This window comes from Macaca nemestrina, chromosome 1, assembly GCF_043159975.1.
Source record: "Macaca nemestrina isolate mMacNem1 chromosome 1, mMacNem.hap1, whole genome shotgun sequence".
NCBI lineage: Eukaryota > Metazoa > Chordata > Mammalia > Primates > Cercopithecidae > Macaca > Macaca nemestrina.
The window spans coordinates 21123617-21144606 of NC_092125.1; the positions used below are offsets into that span (position 1 = coordinate 21123617).

General features: G+C 39.2%; 1 protein-coding gene across 1 annotated transcript; it reads left to right on the plus strand.

The window, feature by feature from the left end:
• Positions 1-12819: 12819 nt before the first annotated feature.
• LOC105492939 (regulator of G protein signaling 4) lies at positions 12820-20778 on the plus strand. Its single transcript, XM_011760333.2, has 6 exons — positions 12820-12962; positions 13221-13497; positions 16347-16451; positions 16757-16818; positions 17401-17567; positions 18243-20778. Exons 1-6 carry the CDS (start codon positions 12905-12907, stop codon positions 18480-18482), a joined length of 909 nt encoding a protein of 302 aa, XP_011758635.1. The 5' UTR covers positions 12820-12904; the 3' UTR covers positions 18483-20778.
• Positions 20779-20990: the final 212 nt, after the last annotated feature.

A 20990-nucleotide genomic window follows, 5' to 3' on the forward strand; every position in this document is an offset into this window, starting at 1 on the left:
ATTTGGGACAAATCATTTAACTCCTTGTAGAGGGAGAGGAGGAAGGCTGTAAAAAAAATTAAATAATAGGCCGGGCGCGGTGGCTCAAGCCTATAATCCCAGCACTTTGGGAGGCCGAGACAGGCGGATCATGAGGTCGGAGATCGAGACCATCCTGGCTAACACGGTGAAACCCCGTCTCTACTAAAAAATATAAAAAACTAGCCGAGCAAGGTGGCGGGCGCCTGTAGTCCCAGCTACTCGGGAGGCTGAGGCAGGAGAATGGCGTGAACCCGGGAGGCGGAGCTTGCAGTGAGCTGAGATCCAGCCACTGCACTCCAGCCTGGGTGACAGAGTGAGACTCCGTCTCAAAAAAATCAATCAATCAATCAATAAATAAAAAGATAAACTCCTTGTGGTATATTTTCTTGTTGTTCAAAAATATTTGTTGCCCCTCTTAGGATATATTAGGTCATTCTTGCATTGCTGTATAGAAATACCCAAGTCTGGGTAATTTATATAGAGTAGAGGTTGAATTGGCTCATAGTTCTGCAGGTTGCACAGGAAGCATCGCACCAGCATCTACTCACTTCTGGTGAGGCCTCAGAAAGCTTTTACTTATGACAGCAGGCTAAGTGAGAGCAGGTGTCTCACATGGCAGAGGGGGAGCAAGAGAGAGACAGAGAGTGGGGGGTTCCACATGTTTTTAAACAATCAGATCTCATGTGAACTCACTCATCAACAAAGGGATGGTGCTAAGTCATTCATGAGAGATCCACCCACTTGATCCAAACACCTCCCACCAGGCCCCACCTTCAACACTGGGGATTACATTTCAACATGGGATTCGGTGGGGACACAGATCCAAACCATATCATAGGGGAAAGATTCTGTTTACCTGCCTTTTTGACATCAAGTTTGTCCAGTGAAATATATAATGAAATATAAGCAGAACTAATGTCTGTTCCTTCTAAACAGAAGCTTTCAGAGACAATGCATATTGCGCTATGCCTTCTCTTTGTGTCTGCTATGAGTATCAGTCCTGTTTCAGACAGAGGCTGTTCTGGTAGCCTGGACTCTGCAGCAAAGACGACAATGAACAACACAGTCATATTTGATATAAAAGGACATGCAGTGAACAAGAAATGAGCCTTTGTTCTTTTAAGTGTACTGTGATTTGGGGGTTGTTTGTTACTGCAGTTTAAGCCAGTTTGTCCTGATTGATACACATCTCATTTCTTAGTTTTCTCCTCTGTAAAACATGTTAAAATAATTATTAATCTTCAAATTTGTTCATTCAGCAACTCTTTAGCTTGATCTTACTAAATGCAAGACACACGCTAGAAACCAGTAGGTTCCACAAGATTGAAATGGTGTCAGCCTCTTGTTATCAATAAGTTTATAAAATAACAAAAAGAATAGTAGTATATACATAATTAAATATATGTCAGAAATTGCTCAATCCCACCAGATAGGAATTGATAAAAATGCTTTGGGAAATTAAAAGAAAGAGGTCCCTTTTTAACTGATAGCTTCAAAAACTCTTCCTATAGGGGTATTGAGTTTGAAGGTTGGATAGCACCAAACTTGGGAAGATAAAGTGGAGGAGGTTTTTCCTTCTAGTAGAAATGACTTGGGTATCAGGAAGCACAGATAATTTAAAGAGAAAAATATTTTAGAGTGTTTGTGAAGGGAGTAGAAATTAATGTAGAATAGTACTTGGATGTCATGTTTTGGATAGTCTTAGCTAAGAAATTTGAACTTTATTTTGGAGAAACTTAGTAGTATTAGCTTTTTGAGGCAGAGTATGACAATAGTTTGTTTAATTAGAAAGAGGGAAGTCAACATGGAAGTCCATTTAGAATATTATTGCTGTTTTGTAGACTAGCAGTCATCATTTTTTGTTTGTAAAAGGCCAGAAAGTAAATATTTTAGACTTTGTGAGTCATATGGCCTGTGTTGCAACTTCTCTACTCTGCCATCATAACATGAAAGCAGACATAGACAAAAAATTAAATAAATTGGCATAACTATGTTCCAATAAAACTTTAGGACTTTCAGAGAATGTCCTGAGGGAATGGAAAACTCCCCTTGACTTCCTTCCCTCCAGTGGCTTCATGTCACTCTGTACTATGCACTAACGTTCTGCATGAAGACTTCCTTTAAAACACGGTCATTTCTGCTTAAAAGAGAAATGATGACATCTGTTCCAGGGGAGAAAGTCTAAAAAGTACAGAGAGTCTAAAGTAGGGCAGTGAAGGATGGAGAGGAGGAACAGAGTGAGAAACACTGATAGAGGGTGGATTTACGGGAATAAAGAACACTAAAGGCAGAGTAGCTTTGAGAGGGGGAAATCATTTCAATTTTGAACATATTGAGTTTGATGTGAAAGGCAAATGAGATAATGTAGTAAAAGGTGCTTCACAAACTGAGAAGTGAAATGGAAGGGTTGTTTTAAAAGGAAATGACTGAAACAATTTTATGACTCAACCCAAACCCAATCAACACTCCTGCAAAAACAATCAAAGCGCATCAGCTATACAGATTGTGGGACAGTCCTATTAAATTTCTAGGTCAGCATCATGGCATTATGATATTATTTTTATCACTACTATTTCCTTTGAAATGAAGGGCAGCTGTTCCTATAGACTGATGTAGGTGAATACATTTACCTGTTTACACATGAGCCTAGATAGAACTGCTAAAAGAGTTGCAAAGCTATTTGTCTGCAAATCTTTAGTGGGTGAGATTTTTAGTTCAGGAGTGAGGGATAAAATTTGATAAACCCTCCTCAGCTTGTTTCTCCTTATTAGGTTTTTTTTAGTGTTTCTTTAAAACTTGACCTTTATAGAAACAGATAAGATTATTTCTTCATACCTTAATTATCAAGTCAAATGATAAGTTTAAAAAATGCAGCTTTTAAAGATTTGTTCTCATAGGAATTCATTTACTGGGAGGAACTACTGTATGAATTTGTCAAACTTAAAGAATTGTCTTTTCCTTTTCATCTTGCCTTACTTTTACTTTTTAGTTATATTAATGCCAGTTGAAGACTGAAGATTAAAGTCATTAGATAATTCACTGACACCAGAGACGTTGACTCCATCATCTTGCTTCCCTGAAAGGAAGGAAGCAATGTACACATGCTAACTATTTTTAGAACGAGCAAGCTCATGAGATAGGAAACTTCTAATAACTTATTATGGCTAGGCAGAGAAGCAAAACCAGCAACAGGTAGCATTACATGGTGGTTAAGAGCCTGGCTTCTGGAGCCAAGCAGGTTGAGCTTGCCCTGTTATTTCTTAGCTATGTAACTGTTGAGCAAATCACTTAACTTCTTTGTGCCTCAGGTTCATCATTTGTTAAATAAGAAAATAATACCTGGTCAGGTGCAGTAGCTCACGCCTGTAATCCCAGCACTTTGGGAGGTCGGGGCGGGTGAACCACTTGAGGTCAGGAGTTCAAGATCAGCCTGAGCAACATGGTGAAACCCCATCTCTACTAAAAATACAAAATTAGCCAGACATGGTGGTGCACGCCTGTAATCCCAGCTACTTCGGAGGCTGAAGCAGGAGAATCACTTGAACCCGGGGGTGCAGAGGTTGCAGTGAGCAAGATCATGCCATTACACTCCAGCCCAGGCAACAAGAGCAAAACTCCATCTCAAAAAAAAAAAAAAAAAAAAAGGGAAAGAAAAGCATATATATATGTGTGTGTATATATATATGTATATATGTGTGTGTGTGTATATATATGTGTATATATATATATGCTCCAGAGTGCATAAGAGGTAGCAGTTCATTACCACTGGGGACAGAGGAAAAGAGAGCTTGACAGCAGGGTATTGTGAGAAGAATATTTCAGGTTGATGGCAAATAGTAGGGGAAATACATAAATGTGTAATATTACCTATCCTGTAAATAATATATAGGAGATTTATTATTGTGCCCTATAAGGACTAGCTATTATTATGAGTTGCTGAGAGCAACAGAACAGTGTAAACCTAAAGGATGGGCCAAGGGTTTAAATGTTACAGAAGAGTGGCTAAGATTTCAAAGCTCAGTGCATGTGGCAGAGGCATGGTGGAGGGTGTGCCCAGGTTCATATATTGCATTAAATGTGAGAAACCCTGGACTATGAACCAAGAAAATGCAAAAGCCGGAAGTGATGGAGGAAACGAGACACAATAATGAAGATATTGAGAGGAGAGTGTGGGCCTAGAGTGAAGCTTTTCACTCCAGTACGTCTTTTGAAGGCCCAGCTCTCTTCTCTCTCAGGGGCTCCTTCATCTGTCATAGAGTCCACAGCTTTTAAGGGCCAACATTTGAAGTCAGCCTGGTTCTCTTGTTTGAGCTGGATAGAACATTTTAGAGCACCGTCTATTCTTAAAGAGGAAGTTTAAAAATAAAAGAACCTTGAAGAGGAAAAAATGTAGACACTCAATCTAACCTTTTCATTTTACCAGCCAAAGCTAAATAGAATGCAGGTTACCTGTTTTTCAGTCAGGCACCATCATTTCCTAATTGCTATAAAATTTATTATTGTTGTTGTTATTATTATTATTTGCCATAAGAAGCTTCCTGTATTCTTTTAATATAACAAAAACACAATTCACAAGCATTATAAAACCCATGGTGTCTGACTATTATAAAACTTAAGTGGCGCACACTTGTCCCAGCTACCGGGGAGTCTGAGGAGGGAGGATCACGTGAGCCCAGGGGATCAAGGTTGTGAAGAGCTATGATTGTGCCACTGCACTCCAGCCTGGGTGACAGGGCAAAACCCTGTCTCTAAATTTTTTTTTTTTTTTAACTAACCTGGTTTTATTACAGAGATTCCAGAGACAGCTACACGTAAAAGGGTGATATGCCCCAGATTAGCTACCCAGGGAGGCGGCATGCCAACTTAGGTGGTGTCACCACTACTAAAAATTCCCCAAGGCAATCAAAACTGAGAACCTCCTAGGAGCTTAGCATTTTGCAAAAGCAGCATAAAACACTTAAACAAGTCACAGTTGTGTTGGAATGGGAAGGCCTGGAAATATAAACCAAACAGTGTATTGTCTAAATTGATAGAGATTACAATTGTCTGAAAGAAAAAGTTGACTTTTAACTACAGTTCAGAGTAGGTTTACAGAAGAAACTCTTAAATTGGGTTCCAGTGGATTTGTCAATGCTTTGGAAGCTGGTGGGGTGGGAGGGTTGGAGCGGGCATAAAAAGTCATGTTGGTGTGCTCTGCTCAAGTCTCCATTTTGTTTCCTCTCCCTCTTTTCAATGCCATGTCCCATTATTTCACTATGGGCTTCCCTTTATCCAGGATCAATATGCCACCTCCTGGTTGTCTTTTACCTACTTCTCCACCTCACTATGGAATCTTCTCTGGCTAGCTCCTGTGCTTGGGATCTTTCACTGGCACTTTTCTGATGCCTTGATTCCAGCTTTACTCCTAAAACTTAAAGGCTGAGGGGCCACACCAGGACAGTGGTAGGGATGGGAATGGGGGTCTTGTAACATACTACATAAACTACACGAAACTCAACATATTTGCAAGACTCAGTTCACATCCATGAGGATCTCATGCTTCTGCCTCCTGCTCCCCTAGCACACGTGATTATCTCTATTTGGAAATGTCTGGCATTTTTGGTGAAGTGAATGGTTCAATAACTTTCTCCATCAGAACAAAAGCTCTTTAAGGTTAGGGATGGGATCATATTCACCTGTCTTGTCCTAGTCCCCACCATCCCTTATCTAGACAATTGCTACAGTTTCCTACACACTCTCCTAACCTCTTGCAGTCTATTTTTCATAAAACAGCTAGAGAACTTTGAGATGTAAGTCACAAAATAGAACATGTCGCTCCTTCCCATTGTTTTTGAAATAAAGTTCAACCCCCTTACCAGGGTTGACAAGGCCCTGCAATGATCTGGTCCCGTCAAAAATTCTTCAGCCTTAACACATGCTATTCTTCTGTATACTCACTGCATTCTAGCCATTGTGGTTTCTATGCATCAAATTTTTTTCGGTCCCAGGACTGTGCACATCCTTTCTTCTGGGTAGAATGCCCCTTGATTTGTATAATTAGCACCTTCTTCATCATTTAGGTCTTAGTATAATGACTACCTTCTTAGAGAAGCTCTGCTTCTTCATCCTATAAAAAAGTAAAATTCCTTACCCTGTTATTTTTTGAGTAATCCGTGTTTTATTCTGTTAAAGTACTTATCACAATTTATCATTATTTTATTTACAGTCATGTGTCACATCACAATGTTTCAGTCACGGACAGAGCACAAATGTATCTGGCCCCATAATATTATAAAAGAGCTGAAACATTTCTATTAACTAGTGATATCACAGCCATCATAACTTGTAATGCAGGACATTACCTTTTCTATGTTTAGATATGTTAGATACACAAATATATTTCATTGTGTTGTAATTTCCTACAGTATTCAGTAGAGTAACATGCTGTACAGGTTTGTGTCCTAGGAGCAACAGGCTATACCATATAGCCTGGGTGTGTAGTAGGCTATAACCATCTAGGTTTGTGTAAGTACATTCTATGATATTCCCACAATGATGAAATCACCTAACTACACATTTCTCAGAATGTTTCACTGTTGTGAAGTGACCCATGACTGTATTTTCCTATATACTTGATATTTTTGTGCATCTGCCCATGAGAATGTAGTGTAAGATCAAAGGATGCAGGAATGGGTTCTATCCAGTGTAGTTCCCACTACACTAGTGGATGTCAATATGTATTTGTTAGATTAATATCTCAAGAACAAGCACCTTTCTCAGACACATAGAAGACGCTCAATATAAATGTTGAACTGAACGTTACTGGCAAATGTAACATGATCAGATGTAAAGAGGAGCAAAACAGAGGTCTGGCTCAAACACCATACTTCCAGAGTGCATAACAGGTAGCAGTTGATTACCATTGGGGACAGAAGAAAAGAGAGCTTGACAGCAGGGTATGGTGAGAAGGACATTTCAGGTTGACAGCACAGAGTAGGGGAAATACATAAACGTGCGGGAATATTCAGTGGTCTGGGATGACTACAGAGTAGAATATAATGAAGAAAAGAGTGGAAGGGAAAGATGGAAAGTTGGACTGGGATTGAATTATGAAAGTGCCAGAATGTTATGCTAAGGAATCTAGATTTTAAAATGTGAGGGCAAATTGAAGTCCAGGGCATGTTAGAAAACTAGAGGTCATAAAGTTTACCTAATTTACCAAGATTTCCTAGAGGATCTAGAATTGGAATCCAGATCTGCCTCTCTGTAAAGTTCAAGCACTTTCCATGACACCATACTGTTTCTTTCCACCCGCACAATGCAAATGAATTCTTATGAAACTGCTATTTCTATTCAGGGCTAAATGCTTCAGAAAAAAGATTTAATCTTTGGGATAATGCTATTTTGGGTTTTCTCCTACTTCTTGGGAAAAAAGGGTTTTTTTTCCCCTAGCTAATTAAGTGTGGTATTGTTCTTCCAGGGAAATCAGTGATGCATCGCCTGCTGCTATCAAATGTCAGGGTTAGAGTTCCTGATTTATTGCATGTGCCCGCAAAGCTTGGTGCAGAGAATCAGACACATTTCCCAAAAGTGAGACATATTGGGAAGTCCCCGTTTACCTTCCTGGTATACAGCCCCATATGTTTGCTTTTTAGTCCTGAAAATCAATAACTGAACTCTCATTGATGTCTAGGCCATTGTAGTAAATAAAGAAGGAGGGAGGCTTCTGAGAGCTGAGAGGAAATTGTCATTTGAAGTGGTGCAAGCACAGCCTGGGGCTGAGCCTTGGCCTACATCCTGCCCAAGTGGAGGAGCAGTGCCCCATTTAACATCTGGTAGAAGTAAAGGACACAACTCCTGCCACAATGACTTATTTCCTTGTATTTGATACTGTCAATCCTTGAGAAATGTTTTCTTTTGTTCTCCCTGAGCAAAGGCTGGAAAAATTCCAAATTTACCTGGAGACCACACATAGTTCACATCCTGCTGTGTGGTTGAATATCTGTCCCCCAGTAGGAAACAGTTCTTCTAAAGCCTGTTGTCAACAATACCTTCCAGATGTTAGCATTTTACAGTTTAAGGAACTTAAAATAGCCTTCAAACTTTTTGCCAGTTTCTCTCATATCCAATCTATTCTTTTACTCTGCCTCCCAAGCTTTCTTTCTAGAATAGCAACCTGATCGGCTTAAGTACCTGAACTACCTCTTCTCCCCCATCAACTACAGAGTAAATTCTGGTCTTCAGAGTAACAAGAAACACACTTTAGTTCTCAGCGTATCCATGCACTTTCATTTATCTCTCCTTCTCTCTCAAAGCTGCAGTAGGGGTGAAGATGTGTGATACATTTTCTCTTCCATCATAAGGGTCACAACCAACACTCCTATAATAAAAGGTTAATAAGAGAAAAACATAACAAATTTATTTAATCCAAGTTTTACATGAAATGGGAGTCTTCAGAAATGAAGACCCAAAGACCCAGGGGAAACTGTCTGTTTTTATGCCGAAGTTCGATGAAGAATGGATAGCCTGTAGCCATGTAGATTAGACAAAAAGATATGAGTTAGTGGTAATGGACTCAGGGGGAAACACAGCAAGGCCTGTCCAGATTCTTCTTGATCTCTCTCTCTGTGTAGCATTCCTTCCTCCTGAGTATGGGGCAGGACTCTTTCACAATGAGGGTCTTCAAGGGAGAAGGGAGAGAGTGGCCTTTCTAGGTTTTATGGCTTACTTTGGGGAAGAGGAGTTCTAGTTTCTATGACCCATCTTGGGGAAGAGGAATTCTGGTTTCTGTGACTTGTTTTCGTGAAGAAAGAGTAGTAAGAGGCAGAGGGCAGGAGATGGTCAGGAAGAGACTTGGCTGCTTCTGAGGGCTTCCATTCTCCTTTAGTTCCAAGTACTTAGCATGCCAAAGCACCATACTTTGGCATACAGTTTCCTGAGCTCTAACACTGCAATCATGCTAAACTCCTCTATGGCCTTCAAACATTGCACTTGCTTTTATTCTTTATGGTTCTGATGACCTAGAGGTCAATAGCAAAGACCCTGGAGTCAAACTGAGCTGGCATCACATTACCACCATTTAATCAATGTGTAAGCTCAGGTAAGTACTAAAGTCCTCTATGCTTCATCTGCAAAATGAGAATCATTGAAGAATGTTCTCTCGGGATGGATCATGAGGAATAAGTGAATTAATTGGCATAAAGTGCTTAAACCAGTGCCTTGCTCAGTTAGTGACCAATAAAATAATCTGCTATTACTCTACCCACTATTGTGATGCTCTTCTCTTCTTTGTACAACGACTGCATCTCTAGTTTCCATTTTAGGGTCTCCTTGTGAAAAACCACTCCAGATTCAAAAGGTTGAGTTTAATCTCTATCTTCTGTGCTTTCCTGGAGTTTTGTAAAGTAAATCTTCACTTGACATCATGGATAGGTTCTTGGAAACTACAACTTCAAATGAAACGACATAACTAAACCAATTTTTTTCCCATCAACGTTATAATGAAATGACATTGATGATAATGAAATGACATGATGGCATTCAAGGACCTGCTGTACATTGTTTCACTTAAAGTCACAGTTTTCAATAACCTACTGAGGACATTGAGGACTTACTATATAATAATAAATATATATATAATTGACGAAACAGGATTCAAACTGCTAACTCTGCTAACTGGTCTCCCTGCTTCCACACTCTGCCCACTCATCTCAGTCTTTCTTTCACAAGAGTCAGAATGATCAGATGATGCCCCTTCTCTGCTTCTGTTTCTTCCGTGGATTTCCACTGCACTCTGATAAAGTCCAGCCTCTTGACCACAGCCTACAAATCCTTGCAGGATCTATCGTCTACCTTTCCATCTCCTTTTATGCTACTTTCATCTTGTTCTCAATTCTCCCGCTGGCCCCCTCTTGTTCTTTCCCAATTTTTTTTAATTTTTAGATTTGTGTATATTTATGGGTTATAAGTGAAATTTTTTTACATGCATAGATTGTATAGTGGCAAAATCAGGGTTTTTAGGGTATTCATCACCTGAATGATGTACATTGTACCCCTTAAGTAGTTTCTCACCATCTGCTGACTTCTTGCCCCTCATCCTTCTGGGGCTCCATTGTTTATCATTCCACACTCTATGTCTATGTGTACACATTATTTAGCTCCTACTTATAAGTGATAACATGCAATATTTGTCTTTCTGTGTCTGATTTGTTTTACTTACGATAATGGCCCCCAGTTCTATCTAAGTTGCTGCAAAAGGTATGATTTCATTCTTTTTTATGGCTATGTTCTTTCCCAATTTAGATAAAGAACACTGGCACTTGCTCTTACTTCTATTTGGAATACTAATTCCTAGGCTTCTTGCGTTGCTTTCTCCTTCTCACCCATCAAATCTCATTTGAGATACCACCTCTTCAAAGAGGCCTTTCCTGACCACCTTGGCTAAATTAGCCCTTCACCATCTGATTACTCTCTAGCACATCACCTGCCCATTTTATTCATGGTACAGGTCAAAATCTGGAATCACCTGATTTGTTTGTTTTCTGACTCCTTCTACTGGGATGAAACTCTACTACAGTGGAGATTTTGTCTGCTTGTTCACCATGCTAAATACAGTTCTTCAAAGAGTACCTGACACAAACTAGGTAGTCAAAAGATATTTCTTAAACAAATGCATAAATAAAAAGTAGATCTTTTGAGAGTAAATCTCTTCCACACTACCAGAGTCATTCAGGAATGACAAATCACAGAATAACAGAATTTGATGCTTTGTGCATATCAGAGAAAGAAAGTGGAAGGTTGTCAAGGTATCATGATGTACCAGTCCTCGCCTCCTCAAACACAATCTGCAAGTCCCACAGTGAAAAAATAAGTTAACTCATGTGAAGCATTTTACAAACACTTTTAAAAAAGTTTTAAAACTCCTAGGAAAGCAAGATTTAATAGTCAAAGAAGTGAGTAAATATGAAATGCCTGAACAGAGTAATGAGCTAAGCACAAAGTTAGAGACCTGGTTTTAATAGGGAACCACCACATTGAGGTCTGCAGCAACTCCTGCTTTCACGGAGCAAGAAATTGGGCAAGTGAACACTCCTTGAATAAAATATGTAAAATTAATTTTGGCTTATGTTCTATACTGTGTATAATAGAATGATAAAAATTATTTGATTAGCACTTCACTTTGTAGTTTAGAAATATCTCTATTTACACAGTTTATCTCATTTGAAAAGACGGTTGAGTGATAGGGTAGCATGGTGGACAATCCACATAACTGAGTATCGAGACACCTGTATGTGGACCCAGCTCTGTTAGTGAGAAGCTGTAACCTCAGCAAGCCACTTTTTCTTTCTGGGTCTCTATTTCCTTTTTGATGAAATAAGGGCGTTAGGCTACATTGCCTTTAAAGTCCCATTTTGTCTTTAAAGTCCCATCTATTGCAGTGATTTATATTTAACTCATGACAAATCAGGCTTCTCTTATTCTAAGTCCAAGAGATAAAGCTCTTATTGTGGAATTTCAGGCATCAGTAAACCTTTTCGGGTCCTCACTTATGTTCCTAAAATCAATCTGTTTGAGTGATCACTCTTTTAGGTGTCCATGTAAACAAAGAAGGCTGTGGTCTTTCTTTGAGTGACCTTCTTTCCCTTTTAATTAGTCTGTCCTCTTTAATGTCAGTTCCAACTGATTCCTCTCCCTGGTCCATCTTCCTTGGTCTAAGGGCCTCCCTAATTTCACATTGCACTGCAGTTCCTTCCACACCACCATCAAGAATGGCTGTCAACATTCACTTGTTCTATGTTATAATTCAAGGAAGAGTTGCCTAGTATCTACTCTAATAAATGTCTTTCTATCTTTATGGGCGGCTAGAGGCTTTTTCCTATAATTTAAATGCATCTTCTGTAGATTATGGTCCCTCCACCACCTTACATTTGTCTGCTGTCTCCTTGCTCTGCTAGTCATGGAAGGTGTTGGTAGTGGGAGCAGTGTGGGATGTTCAAGGGCACGTATTGGGTCGGGCCATGTATGGGCATTGCTTTGTGACATTCTTTCTATATTGTTGGTATTTTGCATTTCACTGGAACCTAACTATTTTTCATCTCTTCCACCTAAACCATTTGATGCCTCTGTTTCTTAAATATAAAGTACAGCTCACTGTAGCCTATGATCAGGAACCTATCTGCTTTCAAAATGAAAGCTGTTTTGGTCAGATCTAGCAATTAATTCTCTTCTTCCACTTATAGCTTTCCTCTGTAACTCTGGTGTAGGTATTTGATATATGGCTATAAGATGTGAAACACCTGAATGATTCTCTCCATGCAGGCGTTTCAGTTTATGATATTGTATGTAAAAGATACTAATTGTTCAGGTGTTCAGAAACACCTATAGGGCTTAATATTCTTAACGATTCGTTTTAAGGCTGGTGATACGCAAAGCAAACTACGTATTTTTCTGCCTGCTCTGTCTCTTTCTCTCTACATCCCTCTTTCTTTATCTTTTGAAATATCAGTTTGGAGACTTAGAATTACATAAGACATAAACCCATTTGATATAAGAATTGCTGTGTATATTTGCTCACCTACTCCCTCCTTTGGTCCTCAAGCTGCTGGTTTAGACTTTTTACAGGACACAGGCATGTAAAGGAGAAACTGTCAGTGCTAGGCTGAATTCTGTTGTTACCAAGATTTCTAGAAAAGTATTCCTCAGTCAGGTTGATTACGGATATAGCAAATCTATTTTTCCTAGGGTAGTTTCTCTATGCAGCCGGGCTTATAACTGTCTGTCATCCAGCTATTTCTCTCCACCTTCTTGTTTGCATAACAACCAAGGCAACTTCTGCAAATCACTGCGTGGAAACGATGATCCTGCCAGCTCCCTTTTGGAAATCGTGAGGATCAGATCTTGGACCATGTATCATATGATGCTTCTAATCCAAAAGAGGAAGGGCACTGGGAGTCAGCTCCTAAGTAAGCTTCAGAATTCCTGCTGGTACTTTTCCTTCCAGGAAGCAACTTTCCTTGATATTGTTTTTTACAGAAATATGAATGAATACTATATTTTGCAGCATTGTACACTTTTTTCCTTTTCTAGAAATTCTAAACCTCTGACACTGGTAGAGACATTGAGTACATTTTTTTCCATATCCCTACTTTGCTGAAGGATTTTCTCTGCTCGTTCACTTAGCATTGCTGATGCGTCAGTCTTTTCCTCCTCATCTCTTTCAGGGGCTGGAGAGGCAGAGGGAGACAGAGGAGCTGGTACTGCAGAGCTGTCATCTGATTGGCTGGACCGTCGTAGCTGGGCTATAAAAGAGACCCCTACAGGCTTAGGAGGAAGACGCTCAGAGGATTCTGAAAATATTTTTACCGGAGAAGAGGCAAAGTACGCTCAAAGCCGAAGCCACAGCTCCTCCTGCCGCATTTCTTTCCTGCTTGCGAATCCCAAGCTGTTAAATAAGATGTGCAAAGGGCTTGCAGGTCTGCCGGCTTCTTGCTTAAGGAGGTAAGATTGCTTTCAGTCATTAACCGTATTAAACTTTTGGATAGACTTTCTCAGTTATTTACATGTTGTACTTACTAACCTAGTTCTGTGCAATTAGAAACAGTGTGGTCAGGAGAGCACGACTTTCTAACTTTCCTCCAAGACTAGCTAGATACTGTGACTTAAGACATGTACTCCCCAAATTTCAGTCCTTATGTATTGTTTCATGTGACCTCAGTTTTGAGAACTGTTCTTTAAGCCAGGTCTAAGCAAGCTAGTTTTAATTAAGAAGTGAGATGAGGCTTGAGGCTATGTATAGTGGTCTGCAATATCTCCATCTGTGATTACTGCTGTTATTTAAGCATCCCTGGAGTACATAGAAGCCTGGGTCTGGGTTTTCTGATTGTATGCTACATCTTGTTTCAGGAAAGGTACCCCAGAATGAGGTTTGGCTCCATCATCAGAAAGGCACTATGCTTTCTGTGTAGTGCTGCAGTATCTTTCACTCTCTATGTTCTTATAAGCAAATGTTACAATGAGATATGAGTTCCAAAGCCAGATCTTCCTTATCTCTCTGCCCCATCTCTAGTTCTTAAAGTGTCTTATATGAGTGTGGTTGAGAAGTATTGATCATTACAAATCAGTTAACAGTTTTGTAGATCTCACCTTAAAGATATTGTTTTGTTAATATACTCTCTTGATTTTTTAAAAAGACTTTACAGACATACAGCTATTCATTTGTTTTTCGTTTGTTCAAAAAAGGTATAAACAAATGCATTCAGAGAATGATCGTATAGTAGTCAGTTGAAAATTAAACACAAAATGAGTGCATATTACATTACTTAATCTTGCAGTTAAAGGTAAAAAGTCAATCTAAAGGTATACTACCTGCTTTCTTATCGCGCTGCAAATAGAAATTACCCCAAATTTTATTTTGGAAATAGTCTCAGAAAACATAATTTTTTATGTACTATTAAAACATTTACTTTTCAAATATTCTGTCATTCAGGAGTATGGAAGTATCTATGGCTTCTTTAAAATGAAGCAGGAGGGTCTGGCAGAGAGTATCTATGAAATAAGTTCCTCTGACCTTCACGCTTAATTTTCTGAATGGAGTGGAGCAAATTACTTCAAGCTTCAGTTAACTTACATATGAAATGAACTATACAAAAATACAAGAGTGTCAGGAGAAAGTTATGCCCTGGTAAATATTTTGCAAAACAGATAAAAGTTAATACTAGAGCTCTGTCCTCAAAGAGTTAAGCAGCTAATCTAAGGAGGTAAACTCTATGTCAGCAGAATGAACTGCTCTTCCCTTTCCTCACCAGTAAATTGCAAATTGTCTAGTCCAACATCTTTGCCACCAGTGCCTGAGGCTCCACAGGAGCCATCGCCTGCTCAAGGTCACATAGGTTGGTGGGTGAATTAGGACCAAATCTAGATTTCCTGACTCCAATAACTTCTGAAGTCATTTTGGTTTTTATTTTTATGTTTTTTTTTTTTAATAAGAATACTTGCTAAGCACACTTAGCCCCTGCATTGATCAACAACTCTCAGATCTCAGGTGGATCCAGCACATAGAAATATGAATTCATTTCTATTTGGACTTCATGATATACTTATATTATCACCTTGGAATCACCCTAACATTCAGGATTATATCCTGTTATCATCAAAAAGGATGTTGCATCCCCTGAGCAGTCATCAGTCAGGGAAGCAGAGGAAGGAAAGTAATCTTGCAAGGAAGAGAAAATACTATTTAAGGGGCAGTCAGAGAACATAATGGAATTCAAACTTTCTGGGAAAACCTACATACATAAATGTATTAGGGGTTATGTTAAATGTCTTTCTATCTTTGAGGCTTTATTTTCCCCACTCCAAATAGACACATTTAGTTATTCATTTCTCTTAAAATGGTATTTCTATTTTTAAATTATTTCTTGGCCTTTTTAATAAAAGAGATGCAAGCAAGAGGATATTTAATAAAAAGTAAGAGAGTTGAGCTTAAGGCTTATTAAAAGACCCCCTTTTTCTAGTTAGTCAGGAGCCCTATTGTGCCAGGCTACCTATTAAATGGTGGCAATAAATGGTGGCAATAAATGGTGGAAGCTCAGTGATGACTCTAGCCTGCTTCTCCTAATAGCTTTTAAGCTTCAAATGCCCTTTAGAGTGTGTATGTCCTTTAAAGTAGCATTAAAAAGGAAAGCAGCAGCAGCAGATACTGTCTGGAAAGAAGCCCCAAGGGGCTGAGGTTTCAGCTTGGGCATTTGCTTTCACCGTCCCATGTTCCATTTCCCTCTGCTGGGGCTGCGCACCTCAGTGTATTCTTCCTCTATACCTCATAGCAGGAACTGCGTGGCCCCCACGTACATGACTGGAACTGAATAGACTTTTACAGTTCCCTCTGCCTGCAGGGGAACAGATGGAAATAGCAATCACCTGCCAGAAGGTGGCGTGCAGCAAGGATGTGCATCTTTTGCCGCTACTGCTTTCCAACTCCTAAAAATTACTCAGAGATCACTCATGTTTTCAGTGATTCAGGTTCTACTGAAGATACCAAAGGTATTCTGTTGGTCAAAATGACAGGCATATAAAGGCTTCTGAGGTTTCTGAGGTAAACTGAAGGGTCAGAATTCCAGTTGTGAATGAAGGAACTAGTGTTAGGACTCTGCCTCAAGGTTTTGTAGCAAGTCGTAGGGAACCAAAAGAGGAATCTTGTTTTCCTGAGAGTTCATGCCAACTCCAACTCCCATTCCCTAAACTGTCTCTGAGCCATAGACTAGTAATGGACTCTTCAAGCTCTATCATTAGGTATCTTTTAAAGAAAGCTGGTTATCACTATTTAGTCATTATTTTTCTCTTCTGTGCAGTGCAAAAGATATGAAACATCGGCTAGGTTTCCTGCTGCAAAAATCTGATTCCTGTGAACATAATTCTTCCCACAACAAGAAGGACAAAGTGGTTATTTGCCAGAGGTAAGAGAAAAGGCCTTGGTGAAGATCTACTGAGTATTAACTATCTGATGATAGAGATGTTCTGTAAGAGGGAAGTTGTGCTCCTAGTTAAGCCAGATTTGGATCAAGATAGCCTCCATTTTCATGGAGATCTTAACTACATTTGAAATGTCTATACATTTAGTGAAAAACTGCCCTCATCAATAACATATTTTGTCATAATGATGGAAAATAAAATCTCTGCCTTTATTCGGGATCTTAGATTTCTTACCCCAATTTTTTTATCATGACATTCCAATTATTCTGTTTCTCTCTATTTTTTCTAGGGTAAGCCAAGAGGAAGTCAAGAAATGGGCTGAATCACTGGAAAACCTGATTAGTCATGAATGTAAGTCTGACAGCAACCTGGGATGAGATACTCTGGATAAGACAAGTTACATTATGCCGGTCTAATAGAAACTGCAGCAAGGCCTGGCTTCTTTCTGATGTTCAGACTCAGGAGACTCTTTAGGTCTTAAATTCAGTCTGTTTATAATTTTAATATGCCCTAGAGCCTTGTGATATACAATGAAAAGTTTAAGCAGGAACCATGTGGAAAACCATCTCTCTCATCACAAGGGAAAAGGGAAGAGAGAGAAAAAAAATGATAAATATCGATGCCTTCTTGCAAAGTTTCTCTTTCCCAAATCAACCTTGGTAATTGATAGCTGCATAGGTATTTCAGAAACAAAATACTTTCTTGAAAGAGGCTTCCAACTTGGGTAAGAATCATTAGGTAGAACTGGGATCCACTAGATATCAAACACAGATTAGGTTTACCTGACTCCTAAGTGACTTGAAAAAAGTGGGGGAAAAAGGAATTGCTTGAACCTACGCTTTATCCCCCAAGTACCTCAGCTTTATGTGAAATATCATATCCAAGAGGCTAGCCAGTGTGATGACAAGTGTGGTCCTTTCTCCTGTATCATAGGTGGGCTGGCAGCTTTCAAAGCTTTCTTGAAGTCTGAATATAGTGAGGAGAATATTGACTTCTGGATCAGCTGTGAAGAGTATAAGAAAATCAAATCACCATCTAAACTAAGTCCCAAGGCCAAAAAGATCTATAATGAATTCATCTCAGTCCAGGCAACCAAAGAGGTAGGTTTTTTATGGATACATAAAAATTGTACATATTTGTGGAGTATGTGTGATATTTTGATACATGCATACAATGTGTAATGATCAAATCAGGGCAATTGGTATACACATATCTCAAACATTTATTATTTCTATGTGTTGAGAACATTCCATATCTCCTCTTCTAGCTATTTTAAAATATACAATAAACTATTGATAACTATAATCACCCTAATGTGCTATCAAACACTAGAACCTATTTCTTCTACCCAACTTTCTATCTATTCCTTCTACCCATTAGCCAACCTGACCAAAAAGGTAAGCTTTTATGGCAGAGAAATCTCTAGTGAAGGTTCCTAGAATATTGGAGTTGACTATCATAACCTTGACAACTCCAAATAAATCAGTTTTTAAAAAAATCTCTTCTATCCAGGTGACTTACCATAACCTCCCTTCGTGAAATTTTCTGATGAATCTCCCCAATTTGTTAGACAGAACGGATCTTGCCCTGCCCACTCTAGAGCAGAATGAACCTTTTATACTCTCGCACATGTGCTGAGGAGGAGCCTAATGTCACTTTTTTTTGCTTCTGAAATACGGAGGGTGCACAGTCACTTACAGGTCACTACAAAGCATAGAGCCTTGCATTCTCAACAGGGATATAGGTCTAATGAAGCCTTGGCCTTTGCCCCTCAGGTGAACCTGGATTCTTGCACCAGGGAAGAGACAAGCCGGAACATGCTAGAGCCTACAATAACCTGCTTTGATGAGGCTCAGAAGAAGATTTTCAACCTGATGGAGAAGGATTCCTACCGCCGCTTCCTCAAGTCTCGATTCTATCTTGATTTGGTCAACCCTTCCAGCTGTGGGGCAGAGAAGCAGAAAGGAGCCAAGAGTTCTGCAGACTGTGCTTCCCTGGTCCCTCAGTGTGCCTAATTCTCACCTGAAGGCAGAGGGATCAAATGCCAAGACTCTATGCTCTGGAAAACCTGAGGCCAAATATTGATCTATATTAAGCTCCAGTGCTTTATCCACATTGTAGCCTAATATTCATGCTGCCTGCCATGTGTGAGTCACTTCCACGCATAAACTAGATATAGCTGTTAGTGTTTGAGTGTTCATCAGGGTGGGACCCCATTCCAGTCCAATTTTCCTAAGTTTCTTTGAGGGTTCCATGGGAACAAATCTCTAAATAAAGGCCTGGTAGGTCTGGATTTTCAAAGATTGTTGGCAGTTTCCTCCTCCCAACAGTTTTACCTTGGGATGGTTGGTTAGTGCATGTCACGTGACATCCACATGCACATGTATTCTGTTGGTCAGCACGTTCTCCAGACCCTAGATATTTAAATGAGGTTGATCTATGGTATGCGCTTGTGTGTATGTCTATGTTTATATATATTATATATATATATTATATTATATATATTACTCAAGTTGGAATATAATATATATTATGTATATATTATATATAGACATAGACATACACACATATACATTATTTCTGTACATAGATGTCTGTGTATACATATGTATGTGTGAGTGTATGTATACACACACACACACTTTTGCAAGAGTGATGGGAAAGACCCTAGGTGCTCATAACTAGAGTATGTGTATGTACTTACATGCATGTTTTCATCTCTGTTCTTTCATACTACATTTGAACAGGGCAAAATGAATTAACTGCCATGTAGGCTAAGAAAGAAATGCTAACCTGTGGAAAACTGGTTTTGTAAAATTCCATGGATCTTGCTGGAGAAGCATCCAAGGAACTTCATGCTTGGTTTGACCACTGACAGCCTCCACCTTGAGCACTATTCTAAGGAGCGAATAGCTTAGCTCCTTTGAGCTGGTTTTCACTGATGGCACATTTGAGCTCCTAAGCTGCCAGCCTTCCCTTCTTTTCCTGGGTGCCCAGGGCATGCTTATTAGCAGCTGGGTTGGTATGGAGTTGGCAGACAGGATGTTCAACTGAATGAAGAAATGCAGTTAAGGCCTTGCCAGCAACACCTGCCATAAGTTACTGGCTGAGCGAGGGCACAGAAGTTAAAGGTTACTGTTTTTATCCTCTATCCTCTTTTCCTCTCCTGATCAAGGTGCTCTTCTCATTTTTTCCTGAGAACCTTAACCATCAGATAAGGCTCCTTAGTTTATTGTGGTTGGTTGTTTTTCTTTATAATGGCTCTGGGCTATATGCCTGTATTTATAAACCAGCAGCAGGGGAAAGATCACAGTTTATAAGAGGGAAACAAGTTTTCACAATTTGAAAAGCCCACATAAGTGTGCTCTTTTAAGGTAGAATCTTGTTAATTTCATTCCAAACATCAGGTCTAACAGAGACTGGAGGCATTTCTTTTTAGGCTCTGAGACTAAATGAGAGGAAAAGGAAAGAAAAAAATGATTGTCTAACCAATTGTTAGAATTACTGTTTGAAACTTTTCAAGGCACATTGAAATACTTGAAAACTTCTCATTTGTGTTATTTATGATGTTATTTTGTATGTGTTATTATTATTATATTGTTTTATAAATGGAGGTGCAGGATATCACCTGAATTATTAATGAATGCCCAGGAAGTAATTTTCTTCTCATTCTTCTAAAACGACTGCCTTTGAAAGTGCACACACACACATCCACATATACTGCATTCGTTGCTCCAGTATAAATTACATGCATGAGCACCTTTCTGACTTTTAAGCCAATATAATGGGCTGCAAAATGAAGACACCAGAGTGTGTGCATACAAATCTCACTGTATTAAAGATGTAGGTTTTCTAATTGTACCCTTCTTGTCTCTTCGGCAATCTTGCCCTTAATATCCCTGGAGTTCCTCATCAGTGTCATTTTCTGTTATACACAGTTTCACAGTTTTGTCTCTAGTTGACTTCAAATGTTTAACTTTATTGGTCTTGCCCTACTATAATTGTCATGACTTTCAGATTGTATCTGAACTCACAGACTGCTGTCTTACTAATAGGTCTGGAAGGTCATTCTGAATGAGAAGTAAATTATTTTATGTAATACATTTTTGAGTGTGTTTTTCAGTTGTATTTCCCTGTTATTTCATCACCATTTCCGATGGTGAGCTTGCCTGCTCATGCTCCCTGGACAGAATACTCCTTCCTTTTGCATGCCTGTTTCTATCATGTGCTTGACAGGCCTCAAAGCTGATGCTTCCAGTGAAACACATGCATCTTAATAATAAGGGTAAATAAACGCTCCATACAAAATGATTTGCTTGGAAACACATTAATGATCCACAGAGACACGCTATGAGAAACATCAGGGTGTAGGGTGACTTTAGAAAAATACTCATACTGAGTCTTTAATCTCTCCTATGCCAGTGAACTCTGGGAAAGAAAGGACAAACTGAATATTGTTTATTCTTTAGTTCATGCCACTGCTCTGCTTGACTCAACTCATGGAACCAAGGCAATCTTACCTT

Excerpts from the sequence above, each read along its gene's own strand:
- LOC105492939 (XM_011760333.2), top strand. The coding sequence starts at position 12,905 with ATGTATCATATGATGCTTCTAATCCAAAAGAGGAAGGGCACTGGGAGT. Across the intron at positions 12,963-13,220 it reads CACTGGGAGTCAGCTCCTAA|GGGCTGGAGAGGCAGAGGGA; the intron begins GTAAGCTTCAGA and ends CATCTCTTTCAG. Across the intron at positions 13,498-16,346 it reads CCGGCTTCTTGCTTAAGGAG|TGCAAAAGATATGAAACATC; the intron begins GTAAGATTGCTT and ends TCTTCTGTGCAG.